General features: G+C 55.6%; 1 protein-coding gene across 3 annotated transcripts; it reads right to left on the bottom strand.

The window, feature by feature from the left end:
- Positions 1 to 99: 99 nt before the first annotated feature.
- On the bottom strand, positions 100 to 14606 carry LOC308071115 (neuritin-like). Of its 3 annotated transcripts, none has more exons than XM_080406047.1 (3): positions 12171 to 14606; positions 8024 to 8171; positions 100 to 4603 (listed from the first exon to the last, which is right to left on the bottom strand). In XM_080406047.1, the coding sequence occupies exons 1-3, from the start codon at positions 12253 to 12255 to the stop codon at positions 4378 to 4380; spliced, it is 459 nt and encodes a 152-aa protein (XP_080262173.1). In that variant the 5' UTR covers positions 12256 to 14606; the 3' UTR covers positions 100 to 4377. The 3 variants fall into 3 exon arrangements, 2 of the variants coding, with proteins under 2 accessions (XP_080262173.1, XP_080262174.1); XM_080406048.1 differs by lacking the exon at positions 12171 to 14606 and adding an exon at positions 8621 to 10024; XR_013930990.1 differs by lacking the exons at positions 100 to 4603; positions 8024 to 8171 and adding exons at positions 9747 to 10572; positions 11008 to 11284.
- Between the last annotated feature and the right edge of the window lie 188 nt (positions 14607 to 14794).

Here is a 14794-nt window from a genome sequence, read left to right as displayed (position 1 = left end):
TCTATATCATGGCAACAGAAAGATGTGGCCAGAGAACATGTGGCAGTGAGATGCCCCCTGTCTAGGGCACATAAAATTTCCTACAATAAATATTTCATACCTCTGCTTTGAAATGAAGGCATCAGTGAGTACTGTCTTGGGAAGTCAGCCAGCATAATCCTCACTTCAGGAGGCATGTCAGCAATCCAGGGTCTCCACGCGTTCGGCCTGAGGCTGGAGTGGTCCTGGGGAAGCTTGCAAAGGTGTCCCGGAGCCATGCTGCCTCCCCCATATGTCTCGGTCTTCCTGTCAGGCTTGAGAAGTAGCAACAGATGTGGTCTGGTGGAGGTGGTGTTTAGTTAAGTGAGAGACTGCTGCTTGTTTCTCAAAATAACAGGATGTGCCTTTCTTTAGAGGCACTTCACATAAACACCACCTGTGGGCAGGCAGGAGCGACACCTTACTGCTAAGGGGCCAAAGCTGGAGGGTTCCTCCGGGTCCCACGGACCAGTCTCCTGCTTGGTTTCCACGGAGGGATGGCCAATTTGTGCCATCCCAAACAAGGGCAAAGCCAGTTTTAAAGACAGACAGATTTTCCTCCTGTGCAGCTTTTTGCTGCAGTAACTTTGCTTTGTATGTTAATATTTGTAAGTGTTCATTTGCATAAATTATTTGCTAATTCAGCTTCTTGAAAAGAGGTGGGATGACTTGACATGCAGAAGTTGATATACTCTTTGAAGCTGCTCTTTTGACTTTTGTTACTGGGATAGCTATTATTTCAGTTCCTGTGCTCATATTCAGATGCTATAAATTGAGGCAGGATAATATTCTGATGATTTAAATATTTGGCAGGTCTGCCACAGAGGAGGATTTTTGGTTACATTTGTTTAGACAGAACTTTTTATATTCTGAGATTTCACCAGGACCTTTTCCTGACCAAAACCTCCTCTAAGCACGGTTTTAAACAGTAGCAGCCCTTCACAGCAAGGAGTTTACACAAGTATTTCTCTGGGCAGGAGCCAACACTTGCTGGACTGCCACCCCGAGGTCACTTCCCAGGGCTTTCCCTGCCACTCTGTTAAGCAGTCAGCAAGACAAGTTTATCCCTCCTTGAAATCTGCTCGTTTCTTGTATATCGGGATACTTGCCTTTCTTCCAGTCACCTTCCGCCCAGATATAAACTGGTCTTCCAGTAGGTGCCAGTATCTCCTTCAGACAAGCAGAGTGTGCGTGCAATGGGGATCAGGGTGCGCAGCAGAGGATGTGCTCTGCCTCGGGGCTGACAAACACTGGCTTGGTGTCAGTCATATTTTAAGACTCCCTCAGGGTCATTTTGTCCTCTCCTGCTTTTTGTTGCTGTTCTCGAGAAAGAACAGCCCAGTCCTACACAGGGAAAGTCTGGGGGTTTAATTCAAGGCTTAATACCACACCAAACCCCGGTGTGAACTCCTGTGTTCTTCAGAGGTAGTCTTTGGGCAAGTGGGAGCTAGAAGACTTAATTACAGTGACTTTGAGAGTGAGGAGGGACGAATGTGGCTTTCCCATTTCTTAAAGGAGAATGGGCAGCTGACGACCGAGTTCCTGTGAGAACACATTGAAAGAGGTGCTATTTTTATTCCCCTGTAAGAACAGAGATGAAAACTGTGGACCAAGGAACACTTACACCCTTATTTTCTGAATACGTGAGGTATGCTGTAGCTGCTTCAGCAGTCCCCCTTGCTGGGGGGGGTGAAGTCTAGGTACAGCTTTGGATCTAGAGAAACTCATAGCAAGGCCACGAGAAGATTCCTTGACAAATGTGGATTTAACGCTGAGGCTGTGGGACATCCAACAAGCTGCACTGCATCAGCATGAAGTACTTTTCAGGATCAGGAATGCTTTCTGGAAGTCTGCTGACTGCTTATGCAGACTAAATCTGTATATATATATATATTTATTTTTTAAAAGGAAATATATCCTAGTCATAGGGGAGGTTCTGTTAAAAAATGAAAAATCAATTGAGAAGGGAACCTCTGAAACTCATCACTCCCATTCTGCGAGACCTAATTTTCACTCGCATGCTTTCAGTCAGATTTAGAGGCACCTTTGGCTTTAAAAAGAAATCTGCTGCTCTGTACCAGAATGGTGGCAGATGGTCTTCGTTTCTTAATGAATCTTTGGGTTTTGTGTGCAATAATTGAGAGATTTGCTTCCAGGGAAGATATGCCCCAACACCTGCTCTTCTTAGAGACAGCAGTAGTGTCAGCTAGCCATTTGCATCCATGGGTTTGGAAAAAGAAGACTTGGAGACCTCTGCTGCAGCTTTTACATTCCCCTTCCCCAAAGCTGTTTAAAAGTAGAAAATTTTAACAGAGAGGAATTTAAAAAATCCAAAGAGAAGCTAAGGGTTGTAGGATTGGGGGGGGGGGGGGGGGGGCTGTGCTTATTTATTTTCCTAAAGGTATTAAACATCTGTTCTAAACAAAGAGCAGGTAGAGGATTTAGATCCAAAAGACTCCAGCCTTGGCTGTATGCAATACCCACCTGCTTCAGCTTTCCCCAGCTACAAACCACAGGCAGGAGAAGAGCTAACAGGGAGGGGGGGAACAGAAGCAAACAGCATACGCTGCTGTTGGAGCAGAATAAGAAAAAAACCTGAAGCAACTGAGTGATTCACTCCAGGTTTTGCAGTGCTCTGGTTTACCCTTTTTCCACTACTTGCCATAGGGCTTTGCTCCGGAGATGCTTAAGGACTCTGTTGTCTGTAGAAAGCCTACATGCCTTGCGCTGAAGTGTTGTCTGAACACCAGCTGCTCCTCCCTGACTTATTTCTTGGAATTTGCCTCAATTTTTTCCTTCCTGCTGCTGCAGGAGCAGCATGTTAAGTGGCAGGGAAGGTCAGAGGAAGAACATGTGAATGCCAAAGGAGAGCAGTGTGCCCCAACACTACTTTTGGCAAGAAGATCCTTTGCTGTAGAAGCTTGCCCATGTGCCTGTAATGCATCCAGTGGGATTTCTGGGGCTAGCAGGGCCCCAGATCCCCCGTTCACGCTGTAAAGCACATTTTCACATTTCAAGACACCATTTCAGAACCTCCTGATCCATTTACAGCTGGTGGTACCTACTGCTGGGCTCACTCCCATGGCAGGCAGCACTCAAACCATCCCTGCGAGGTTCTTGTTCAACGTTTCTCAGGACCGTGAGGAGCCATGAGCTTCCCCAGCTCTGCACAGGGCTATCCTTCGCTGTTAGCAGCTGCCTGCCCTACTGAAGACAAAGCAAGTGCCCTGAAAAGGGGCCAAACAGTCTGTGGAAACAGCCAAAGTGATGTGTGACACATCTAGAAAAGGCAGGCTGAAATACCCCGCTAGTTATAGCTCCTATGGCCCTGTGCAGCCAGGCAGGGCACAGAGCTTCATCAGCACCCTTAGAACTGCCCTGTACTGCCCAACAGTACTGTGTTTTTCTAACATGCCTGGTAATCACTTGCAAGCACTCTATTGCAAATATTTTCATGCTTGCACTGAAGCTGCAAAACTAACAAAGCTCTGAGCTGGGGAGGAGACAAGAAGAGACCGTGCTGTTGAACAAGAGCCAGGACAAATAACTTCTACCATGCTGTAGGCTCTACAACAAACTTTAATAGTCTGGAATTACACTGCCATCCACGGAGCTGCTTATAGGTAACTTGGGGAAAGCTCTAAAGCAAAAGAGTTGCTATAAATCCTTTTTGTCCTGCTAGCTCAACATTCCCTTTCCCCAAATATATTTTTGCCCTCTGTTTCTTTAGAAAAGGGATTTACACATAACACAGGAGTTACTCAGGAATCCAGATGTGTGCTAAAGATGAAGTCATGCACCTGTGATTATTCTTCAGCAGGGGTTTCACCATGTCCTCAAAGAAAAAAGGCCAGTACAGGGCAGTAAGGTCTCCCTTCTGCCTTTGACAGGACATACACCATCCCCTGCACATTACAAATCAGTGGTAAAAACACCCTTCTTGTTTTCAGAGCCCAAATAAAAAATCTGGAGAGTTGATCTGGTGGAAAGAGTCAGCAAAGTAAACAGTTTTCCTTCCAGTAGCCATAGAAGAGTACAAAAGAATCCAGCGTCACAACCAAATCATCATTCCTCCCCAAATCCTCTGCCCCGTTATCTGCAAGTTCCCAAACTCTGCAGTCAGCCAGACCTGCACCTGTGTCTTGAGGCAGGAGGGAACAAGCGTTATTCCAAGTTACAGAGAAACAGCAAAACCCAGGAGATGCTGCTGAGCTCTTCCGTGTCTCATAGGTGCAGGATGGAACCAAGCATTTGCTGAGCACCACACAAAGTATTCCTCAAAGGTTTGGAAAAATGACCAGAAAGACGCCACGACACACGCTGCCACCACCTCTGTCACAATACTTACAGAGCTGCAGTTTACAAGTTCAGCCAAGTGACAATGAGGGGGATGCTGAGGATGGAAACGTTGGGAACATGGGTCCAGGTAAAGCTCTGGGTCATGCTGGGGCTGCAGAGGTCAAACAAGCTGCCTTGAAATTTGATTTTCTGAGACTCCCTTCTCAGCATCTCCCAGATGGCTGCTGCTTCCTTCTGGCACTCCCAGAGCGCTGTCAGGGCACACGTGTGAAATTCATCCCAGTACCTGCAGCCAGGGGAGACACCACACCATCAGTCCCTTTGCATTAGCACAGTGCCAGGATGCCAGGCAGAGCCTTGCTGCTCTGAGCCTGCCCTTCAAGCAGAAACAGCCTCTGTGTTTTATGCAAGTTGCCCAGACTATTGATCCCCTCCATCATCTCCCAGAACATCTTGACTAAAACTCCAAACCTCAAAACACACTGAAGTTATTTCATGGGTTGTTTTTGTTGGGTTTTTTTTTTCCCCCCTTTCTCTGGAAGTCAATAAAATCCATTATTTTCCATCAACAAATGCTTCCCTTCAGCACCGAGCACCCCGAGTATCTAAAACAGGCTGCAAACAAAGGCCCAGCACATTTCATTCATAGCTTCCTCCAAGCTGAGTCAAGGGCGAAACGCAAGCACAAAGCAAGGAGAAGGACAACAGCTCCTGCAGACTGTCGCAGCTTTATAACTGGGGTGTGGGGGAGTTATTCACTGTTCTCATTAGACACAACTCCATTTATCTGCTGGGTATTGCCCTGTGTGAGTAGAAGCTGTTCAATGGAAAGAGGCTCTTGGAGAGCACCAGGGAAAAAACAAGACAGGCAAAGATAACCCATGGTCCTGCGGGAATGAACCGGGAGCTGCTCGCTGAAGACCCCCTTGGGCAGCCATCCCCTGGGGCTGGCACTTTGGAATTGTTTTTTTCAGATCCACAGCTAGAACCAGGCAGGGAAAAACCCTGGAAGAAATGGGGCCAAAACCCACAGCCCCTGAAAAAGACTTCCAGGAGGGGCACAGTGGACACCACCCTACTGGTCTGGTACACTGGAGCCAGCACCATGCAGGATGGCCCTGCTCTGCATTTATCCAGAGCAGCATCCAGCCTGCCAAGGCTTTACCCTCTCCCTGAGCTCCTTCCTTACTCTTGGTGAAGAAGCGTGGTGGCTCTGAAGAAGCTGGTTTGGAGCTGTTTCCAGCGAGATCCCTGTGCACCAGTGACAAGCTGAGCAGGGAGGGATGGGCTCCAGCTGTCCAGGGACAAGGACAGCAGGTACCAGGCTGGGCCATGTGTCCCCACGCGGTGTGAGGAAGGACCAGAATGGGCACCCCATCCGATTTTTTTTTTTTTTTTTTTTTTGCTGCTGAGTATGGGAGAATTAGACTCAGTACCAGATCCCTCAAAGGCTGCTGTAGGCACTGCTCTGTGACAAGGAGGGCACCCAAAGCCTGGCAGGTTGCTGCACGCACACCAGCGTGTCCACAAGTCCTGACACAGCTGAATTCACAGGCGAGGTCTCTGTTTTGTAAGTACAAACCCACAAAATAAAACGGCAGGAGCCTGAAAGTCTCAGCAAATGCCACAGACCATCACATCCTCTGGAAGTGGTTCCTCTCCAAAACAAAAACTTCCCCAAGAGACAGAAGAGGCTCTGTGCCACGCTTGCCACTAACCTTCCCCCCATGGATTCTTTCAAACAGAGTTTCTTTTACCTGAAGAGAGTTCTGCAAAAGCATTTTTCTATTGCAGCTTCTTTGGAGCAACGTGTCCTGGCACCCGGTACCAGGGCAAGAGGGACCAGCTGCGGGCAGCACCCCCTGAGTCCTAGCCAGCTCCCCCAGCCCACAGCACCGAGTGATGAGTGACTTGCACCCCGAGGTACCTGATTGCCCTCCCCTCCACCCCAGTTTTGCTGTCCTGTCCTACATTGTTGGGGCTGGGCACCACCTCCAGGCCATAGATTACCTGCAAGCTGGGGACTGCTTAGAGGACAGGAGCAACTGCTCTGCCACCTTCCCCGTGCCCTCCAGGACACCAGGCACACATGCCACCCCTCGGGAAGGAGATGTAGCCCGGCCAGCTGAGCAGGGACCCTGCACATGGGAAGGGGACAGCTCAGTTTTGTCCAAATGCCCAGTGCTGGAGATGACACCTTGTGCAGACCCAAGCACTCTGTTTATTTAGTTTTCCTACCAGGGCCTACATCAGAGCGCCAGCTGTGAGGGAGTTCATTAAACTGAGTCACTGTGGCAGAAGAAATGTCCCCAGATAATGAGAAAAGCTGGTGCCAACACAAGTAACCTCCTGTGCTTGCTCCCGAGCTGTGGCAGCAGCAGCAGCAGGCAGCTCTGCCAGGTGAGAGTTAAACCTAGCCTGTGTCTTCAGGCAAAGGATGGCTGGGGGAAGGTGAAGAGGGATGACAGCTCCTGTCTGGTTCTGCTTTCAGCCCGGATGGCAGCTCCCAATGTTTCAGCCTTCACAGCCTCCATCTGCTCAGCCAGGCAGGCTGCTGTCAGACAGCTCGCCCAGGCTGGCTCTGGGGCAGCATCCTGCACATAGGGCTGAGATGCCACCAGCCCCATGCTGGCTCCCAGCTCTGTGTCTGTCCCCCACCCACACTCCCGGAGAGGGGACCACGGCACCAGAAAAACCAACAGCGGTGGGGAAGGCTGAGAGTTAAGGTCAATAATTCAGAAATACTTCCTGGCAGGAAGCTGGGAAATCAGCTTTTTCCTCCAGCCAGGGAAGCCCAGCTAGCCATGCACCAGGACCAGCAGGAGAAGCTGGCACGTCACAGAAGGCACAGAGTTTCAGCCCTGCCAGCGGGGAAGACCCCAGGACCTGTTCTGTGATGGTTAGAGCCCCAGAGCCTGTAAAAAAACCTTAACTCACACATTTTGTGCGAGTTTCAGCAAAGGAACTACTCCTCCAGCAATCAACCACAGCACATGTTGGGCTGTAGGCTCAGTTGTTTCCCGATACCAAGAAGCCACATTAAAAAAAAAAAAAAAAAAAAAAAAAAAAGCAGCATACATCAATGTTAAGACCCTGCTGAGCGGCACCTCTGACCCAGCATGGGCAAGGCCAGGAGCGAAGGCAGCCAAGCCCCCACACTTACAAAAGTAGCCCCCAGGGCACATGTGACCAGGAGTGCAGTGACCACGGTGGGCAAACAGGGCATGCTGCCGCAGCTGCTGCAGGGCAGGCACAAGAGGCTCCCAGAGGCGAGCTCCAGGAGTGGTCATCACCCTCCCAGAAGAAACCTAGCCATGGTTGCCACTTGGCCAAAAGCCAGCGTCAGAAGGCATCAGGCAACCCAGACAGAGCTCCCAGTGAACATGTGGGTCACGGGGAGTGCCTGAGCCTGTCGGTGCTGCCCAAGGGCAGCAGAACACCAGCGTGAGGGGTGACAGGGTGAATGATCTGCTCAGCCTGGTGGCAGAGCTGGAAGAGGACATAGAAACATTGCCGTAAGGGATGAGGAAAAGACTGAAGTATTTAATGCTTTGACTCAGTCTTCACTAGTAAGACCAGCTACCCTCTGGGCGCACAGCCAGCGCAGGGGCAGTGCACCACAGATAACTGCCCCAACCCTCTCTCTTCCAGGGATCAGCCCCAAGGGTGGGACACGCAGGGGGTCCTGGCCTGGGGCCGTACTCACCCACAGACTTGGTGCAGGCCCTGCAGCTCGATGCCATCCGCCTCCTCGTATGTGGCCATGTTTTCCCCCAGCTTGAGGATGCAGTCCGAGAAGCCTTGGTAAACGTTGGCACAGGTGGTGCCCGATGCCAGCAGCCCAGCCAGGTGCCCTGTCAGCCACCCAAGGGGTCAGTATGAGCACCGAGACCCTTGGGAACAGAGACCACCTCCTTCTTGGGGTGACCTGGGCAGCCCTGGGCCACCACAGTGCCAGTGCCACCGAGGCATGGCGAGCTCCCACTTCCATGCAGGACACACGTGAACCACACACCGTCCCTCACCCATGCCCAGCCCTGCCTGTGTTTGCAGAGAGCCTGAAACAGCCGCTCTGCGTGGGTAGGGAGCCGATGCAGGGGAAGCCCCCTGCCCACCCACCCCCAGCACCCACCCCCCGGCCCAGGGAGGGCAGGGACAGGCAGGGGGTGCACAGCCAGCGCAGCACTGGCAGCCAGGACCCAGGGAGGAGGGAGGGGACCGCGCATCGCCCCCACCTTGGGCACCCCAGATGTCACCTGGGAAGTGGCCACGACCCCGGCCCGGCCACCCCCGGCAGCCTTACCCAGGGCGAGGAGCAGCACGGCCGTGCCCCGCCGCTGCCCCATCCCGCCGCCGGCTCCGCCCGGGCTCGGGCTCGGGCTCCAGCCCCGCTGCTGCCGCTGCTGCCGCTAATGCTGCCGCTGCCGCTAATGCTGCCGCTAATGCTGCCGCTGCCCGTACCCCCATGGCCGGCAGCGCTCCGCGCCCGCCTCCGCGGGGAGAGCGCCCGGCCCCGGCTGCCGCTAATGAGCAGCTTTGGCCGCGGCTAATTAAGGAGGGGGCTGGACGGCAGCTAACGAGTTGCCGGGGGCAGCTCCCGTGCCCGCATCCCGCGGCTCCCTGGATCCTGCACCCCTGGACCTCACAGCATCGCATCCCCTCAGGACTCTGTCAGCACCCACGGCTCCCCCCCCCTGCACCCCACACCCAGGGACTCTGCGCCCATGGGCCCCATGGCACCCCTTGACCGGCACCCTCATAGCCCCCTGCGCCCTCACCCACGCAGGCTGCGCTGCCCACTCCGTGCATCACCCCGAGTGGGGAAGAGGGGCCGGTGCCCGCTGCCAGCAGCAGGAACGCGGGCAGGACCAGGGTTGCTTTGCTCCAGATTTAGTCTCTTTAACAGCACAGGGTAAAGCAATGCAGGACGTGAAGCAAAGACCTGAGAGCGTGTAGGTTCAAAGCCTTAAATGTCAGCACCTACAAAACCTTCTCCCCTGATCCTGGCACCAGCCGTTCCCAAGGCTGTCACAGCCTTCAGGGCATTCGTTGGGATTTTGCATCGCTATGGCCTGATCCTGGCTTTTGCCTAGTGAGTCTCTTGTCTCTTCCTCCAGCAGGAAGGGAAGCAGAAGGATTCCTGGCTGCTTTGATGGCATCACTGCAGGGGTCGGTCACACCAAAACTCACTCTGCTGGTGACAGCTTTGCTGTTGGGGACATGACTCTCCACTTGCCCATGAACGTCACTGGTGCCCAGTGCCATGACCTCCGTAAGTGGGAGCCCCTCAGTGCACAGGTACCACCTGCCCCCAGGGTGGCCGTGCCAGCACCCCAGCCACCTCCAGCACCCGGAACACAGAGCAAGTGAAAATCACAACTCTGCAAACCCTGTGGGTGCCCAAGGAAAATGCAGAGAGAGCTTGGGTCTGAAAAACATAAATAAATCTATTTACAGAACAACAACTCAACACAAGAAACTACAAACCTTCTTGGAAGCGCCCCCCCAGCTCTGCCAAGCCCTGCATCTCCATCAGCCCGGGAAGAAAAGCAAGCGGCAATCATTTCAGTTAGGCTGCTGGTGGTCCTTGTGTTTGCCGCAATGCTGGGACACATTGTGGCGAGCGGGACTCTGCTGCCAGAGCTAAGCCCTGGCTGGGCATGGGAGCTGGGCACTGCATGGAATGACTTGGGTTGCCTGGCCCAAGGAGAGCGCAGGGCAGTGCAGTGGTGGCAGTTGTGCTGCCAGGACAAGGGGACCGAGTGCTGTGTCCCTGCTGCTGGTGTGCCCGCTCACCCCAGCCCCAGCCCAGCAGCAGGCAACCCACCCTCGCTGAGGGTAGTGGATGTGAAGCACATGTCTGTCCTGCTGCTGGTGGGTCTGTCACCATCTCCTCCACCTCCTCCTCCATCTCCACACCCACTTCCACACTGCTGGCACCCACCTCTGCAGCCTCCAGCACGAGGCAGCATATCCTAAGCCAGAAATCAAGCAGAAAAGTGCATTGGTCCTGCCCTGGCCACCTTAGTGCACCTGTGGAATGGGCGTCTCGGCACCCCTGGCCCCTCTTGCCACCTGGGGGGAACCATGGGGTGATATGGGGCCACTGGGCACATCCCCTGCAGCTGCTGGCTGGAGGCTGGGAGGCTCCTTTGCCACCATCACCTACCACCACTGATGGGCCAGCACCTGCAGCTGGAGGATCCTGTGCTCTGTGTGCTTCAGCAGCTTGGGGAGCGGCAAGGTTTTGTGGATCTGCCAGAGGAGGGAGGGCAGGGGTGAGCATCCCTGTGGCCCCTGAGCACTCCCCTCCCAGGGTGGCTGCAGGACCATGCTGTAGCCGTTTCTGCTCTCACCCCCAAGGGAAAGCCTTGTTTTGCCATCTTGCCCTCCATGCCAGGTCAATCCTTGGTCACAATTTCCCGCTGCTTAGCAGTTACAATCTGAATTTTGCCTTCAGGGATCAGCTTGGGAGGGTGACACAGCTCGAGGCTCAGCTGGGAGTGGCTGTGCCCCTCCTGAGGCCAGCACCCAGCCCTGCAGTCCCAAAGGGACAGCTCTGGCTCCCTCTTCTCCTGAGCTCCTGGCACCCCCTTGCTAGGCCCAGGGAAGGGGGGCAGGGGACAGCCCAGGACACCGGTGTGGGCAGAGGGGACCTGCCAGCTTGCCATCCACTCCCCACCACTTCACCTTGATGGCAGCCACAGATGCACTGAGCCGGTCCAAGCTGCAGAAGGGCTGGGGCACAGGGCCAGCTCCGCAGGGTGAGGACCATCTCCTTTGCTCTTCCATTGTCCCACGAGCAGCCAGAGAGCTGACCCAAGCACTGCTGATGCCTCCAGTTCAGATACAGCCACGGGGGTGGAATTCATCCCTCTCAGGCTTCTGGATGCAGGTGGCCATAGGACACAGATGCGCTGCCACGTGTCCCAGCTGGGCACGTCATGGGATGAACCCATACAAGAACCTGAGCCCAACACACACCAAAGGCCCTGCTGGGACCTGCCCACAGCCCACACAATGCCTGAGGACACAGGGCTGCCCGATGGCAGGGAGAGCAGGCCCCATGGAGGACAGCTCAGCCTACTTAGCCTGCCCCTGAAGAAGTGGGAGCTGATGGAGGGGAAAACCCTTTTGGGCCCAGGGCTGCCCTGGGCAACCATGTTCTGGCAGCACCATGGCAGCCATGCTCCGCCAGCCCTGCTTGCCCAGGAGGCAGCAGGCAGCTGCTTGGGTGCTGCCCAGGGCTGCCTGGCTCTCGTCTGACTGGGCAAACCCAGCAGCTCCTGCGGGGATCTGGCAGCTGCAGGTGAGATCCACCCTGCCAGGCTGTGTGGTGGATGCTGACAGCATGGCGGGCACCACCGATGGGGCAGCACCGGGCTGCGGGCAGCCTCCAGGCACAGCTGCTCCTGCGGAAGGGGCTGGGGCATGTCCAACCCCGAGGGCACCCCTAGATTTATCATGGAGCCAGGGGCTGCCTGCACGCCGTGGCCTGGAGGTTGCTCCGCAGGCAGCATGCAGGCAGGCAGGCCAGAGGGCTGGGGACGGTGGTGGCCCTTGCCAGGGCACTGGTCTCCAGCCAGCCCCATGGCACTGGCAGGGGCTGAGCCTGGGGCAGGGGCAGAGCTGGACAGGGACCCCCCCAGCCGCACCACTGCCCGCAGTCTGTATGACCAGGCATAGGTGTGCTGCGGTCTGCCTGCCCCCGGCTTGGCAGTGGCTACAAACGAGTTGGGCAGGGATGGGGCCACCATGCAGGGTGCTAGGGCTGCTCCCACCACGCCGCCTGTGCCCTGCTTGGCAGCCAGTCATCTCCCCCCCCAGCCCCTCAGAGCCCCCCAGCCCCTCACCTCTGCCTTCAGCTGGTGCTGACTCCCTGCAGCTCCTGGCATCCTGATGGCTGGGTCGGATTTCTGGAGGCCAGGCTGGCCCCATCCCTTCAGCAGAGGGGGTCAGTGCCTGAGGAAGGTCGAATCAGGTGAAGCCCAGCTCTGCCACTGATGTGCTGCATGGCCTCGGTCGTGTCTCTTGATGCAGGGGGATAAAATGAAGCTGCAGGGCCCAGGGAGGCTGGTGGGTTTACCAGGGGCAAACACACCACGGCTGAGCATGGCTGGGAAGGAGCCAACCTGCCCAAACTGTGGGCCACGTAGGTGAGAGTGAACGGCAGGGGGGCTGCCCCCACCCCAGCCTGACGCAGGGCCTCTCCTCACTCTGCTTAGCTGTCTGTCGAGCTGCTCCAGGAACACCCCTTCTCCCCCCGGGGCCGGGTGTCCTGCTGCCCACACACGACCTCCCATCTCTACCAGCTCCCGTGCCCGCAGCCAGCCACTGGGGACATCTGCGTGGTGTGGAGCCCAAGGATGGAGGACATGACACCCCCAGGGCTTGGCAGGAGCCTCCTCCAGCACCGCACCAGGACCACTGGCACAAGGACTGGGCTCCCTTCCCTCTGGGCAGGGCATGGCCAAGGAGCCAGCTGGCTCTGGCACGGAGTGGTGCTGTGAACCCTGGCCAGGCAGCACCTTGGCACAGCCTGGCTCCCCCGCATCGCCCCCCCAGCCCTGCCGAGATGCTCATTTCTCAGCAGCCACTCGAGGGTGTTTATGGCTTTTCTGTCTCCCCGCTGTCCCAGACTAAAATCACCCCTTTTAAGGGAGCCACAGGACCACAGGTTGCTGGAGCCTTGCCTGCTGTGCGCTGCAGGCTGCTCCCTTGCGATGTATCACCTCGTTTACTGGGAAAGCAGCCTTGCCTTATTTTTCTCTTGACTCCACAATTTACTGATCAAGGCAAGCTGCAGCTCACTCGCAGCCCCATCCACGCACGCCTCCTAGAGAATAAGATCTATTTTCACCAGCAAGTGATTCACCTGCCTGGCATGGGTTCACCTTTCCCTTAGCAGCTGACTCCTCCCCAGCTCCATCCTGGCCCCACAGCTCCCTGAGTCACCTCCCAAACCTCTAATAGATGGGAGAAACCTGAGCGGGAAGGGCAGGAGGAACAAGTCATGTTACATTTTCTCCTGATGACCGGTGCACTTTGATGCTGGCTTCCCTGGGGACTTCTGGCAGGAGCTGAACTCTGCATCGTGGAAAGAAGAGGCGTCATTCCTACCTGGGCTTGTGACCAGATCTCCAGGGGACACCTCCCAAGGACCTGGGCATTTGCAGTTAGGGTGAGGGCTGTTGACACCAGACGGTGCCATCAGCTTTTGCTGGAGGCACAAGGGAAGCAGGGGTGCTGCAGCAGCCAAGGCAGACCCTGCAGGTATCTGGCAAGGCTTATTCCTAGGGCTCCTGACCAGAAGTGGAGACTCTCCACCAACTTCAGTGTCACCTCTGTCCCCTCTCACCTTTTTGCCAGGGGCAGGCACACTTGGCCACAAGCGAAAATATCATTATGTGGAGCTGGCTTGCCTGTGTTGGTTTAATTGGAATAAAATGTGTGCCCCGCTGAGCAGCACGGCTTGTGCTGAAGAGCTGGGATGAGTCAGGCTCCGTGCCGATGATATCACTGCTTTTCCAATCCCCTCCCGGCAAGGCAGGCTGGAGGGGCCACAGCAGCGGGGGACCCGGGTGCGTGTCACTCTGCATGGGCAGCACCCACACATGTCGTCCCTACGGCGGGGACTCAGGCCGTAGTGAGCCCCAGGGAACGCAGGGTGCTGGGGGCACTTGTGTGCACAGAAACGGTCTCCATGCCTGGCAGTAGTAACTGGTGCCAACCAACACAGGCACATAGCAGAGACCTGAGCTCATTCCCTGGCCCGGCCACCTCGCCTCCCCGCTGGCAGGGCAGGGCGGGGCAGGGCAGGGGGTCAGCGGGGATGGTGGTGGATGGCTGATGCTGCCCGGAGGCTATGCCAGACCGCACAGAGCTGTGAGCAAGCCAGAGCCGGCAGGTACACAGCAGAGATTTGCTCCTGCGGCTCCTCAGAGACCATAAGCACCCACCCTTGCTACACCAGCCTGCCTCCCCCAGCCCTTCAGGCATACTGTGCTCAGGTGGAAACCATCAGGCAGGACTGAGGGTGCTTTTTGGGTATGGATAAACATTCACATGGACAAAGTTCATCCCCTGTAACCACCACATGAGCCGAAGCCAGCAGCTCTGGGCAAGTGCACAGGATGCACATGGGGTCCCTGGCACAAAGCAGGAGCTCCCAGGAGGCATGGGGTTGGGGGGACAGCAAAGCAACAGTAGCCAAAACAGAGCTGGGACACAAACAATACCCAGTTATCTTTAGTCAACCAGGCAGTGAGAGAAACATGCTGAGAACAGGGCAGGCAGGACATGCCACAGACACTGGAAACTCCCTTTCAGCCCGAGAAAAGGGCAGAATGGATGCCCCCTGGCCCAGCTTGGCAGTGCCCAGGCTGCGGGCAGAGCTGGCGCTGGCACTGGGCGCGGCGAGGCACTGACTCACCCTGGTGCGATACAGGAAGGGGGCAGGCGGCCAAGGCCACTTCTC

The sequence above is a fragment of the Falco punctatus genome (assembly GCF_963210335.1).
Source record: "Falco punctatus genome assembly, chromosome: 10".
Taxonomy (NCBI): Eukaryota; Metazoa; Chordata; class Aves; order Falconiformes; family Falconidae; genus Falco; species Falco punctatus.
The sequence above is the reverse complement of the archived record's forward strand: the minus strand, read 5'-3'. Positions and strand labels throughout refer to the sequence as shown.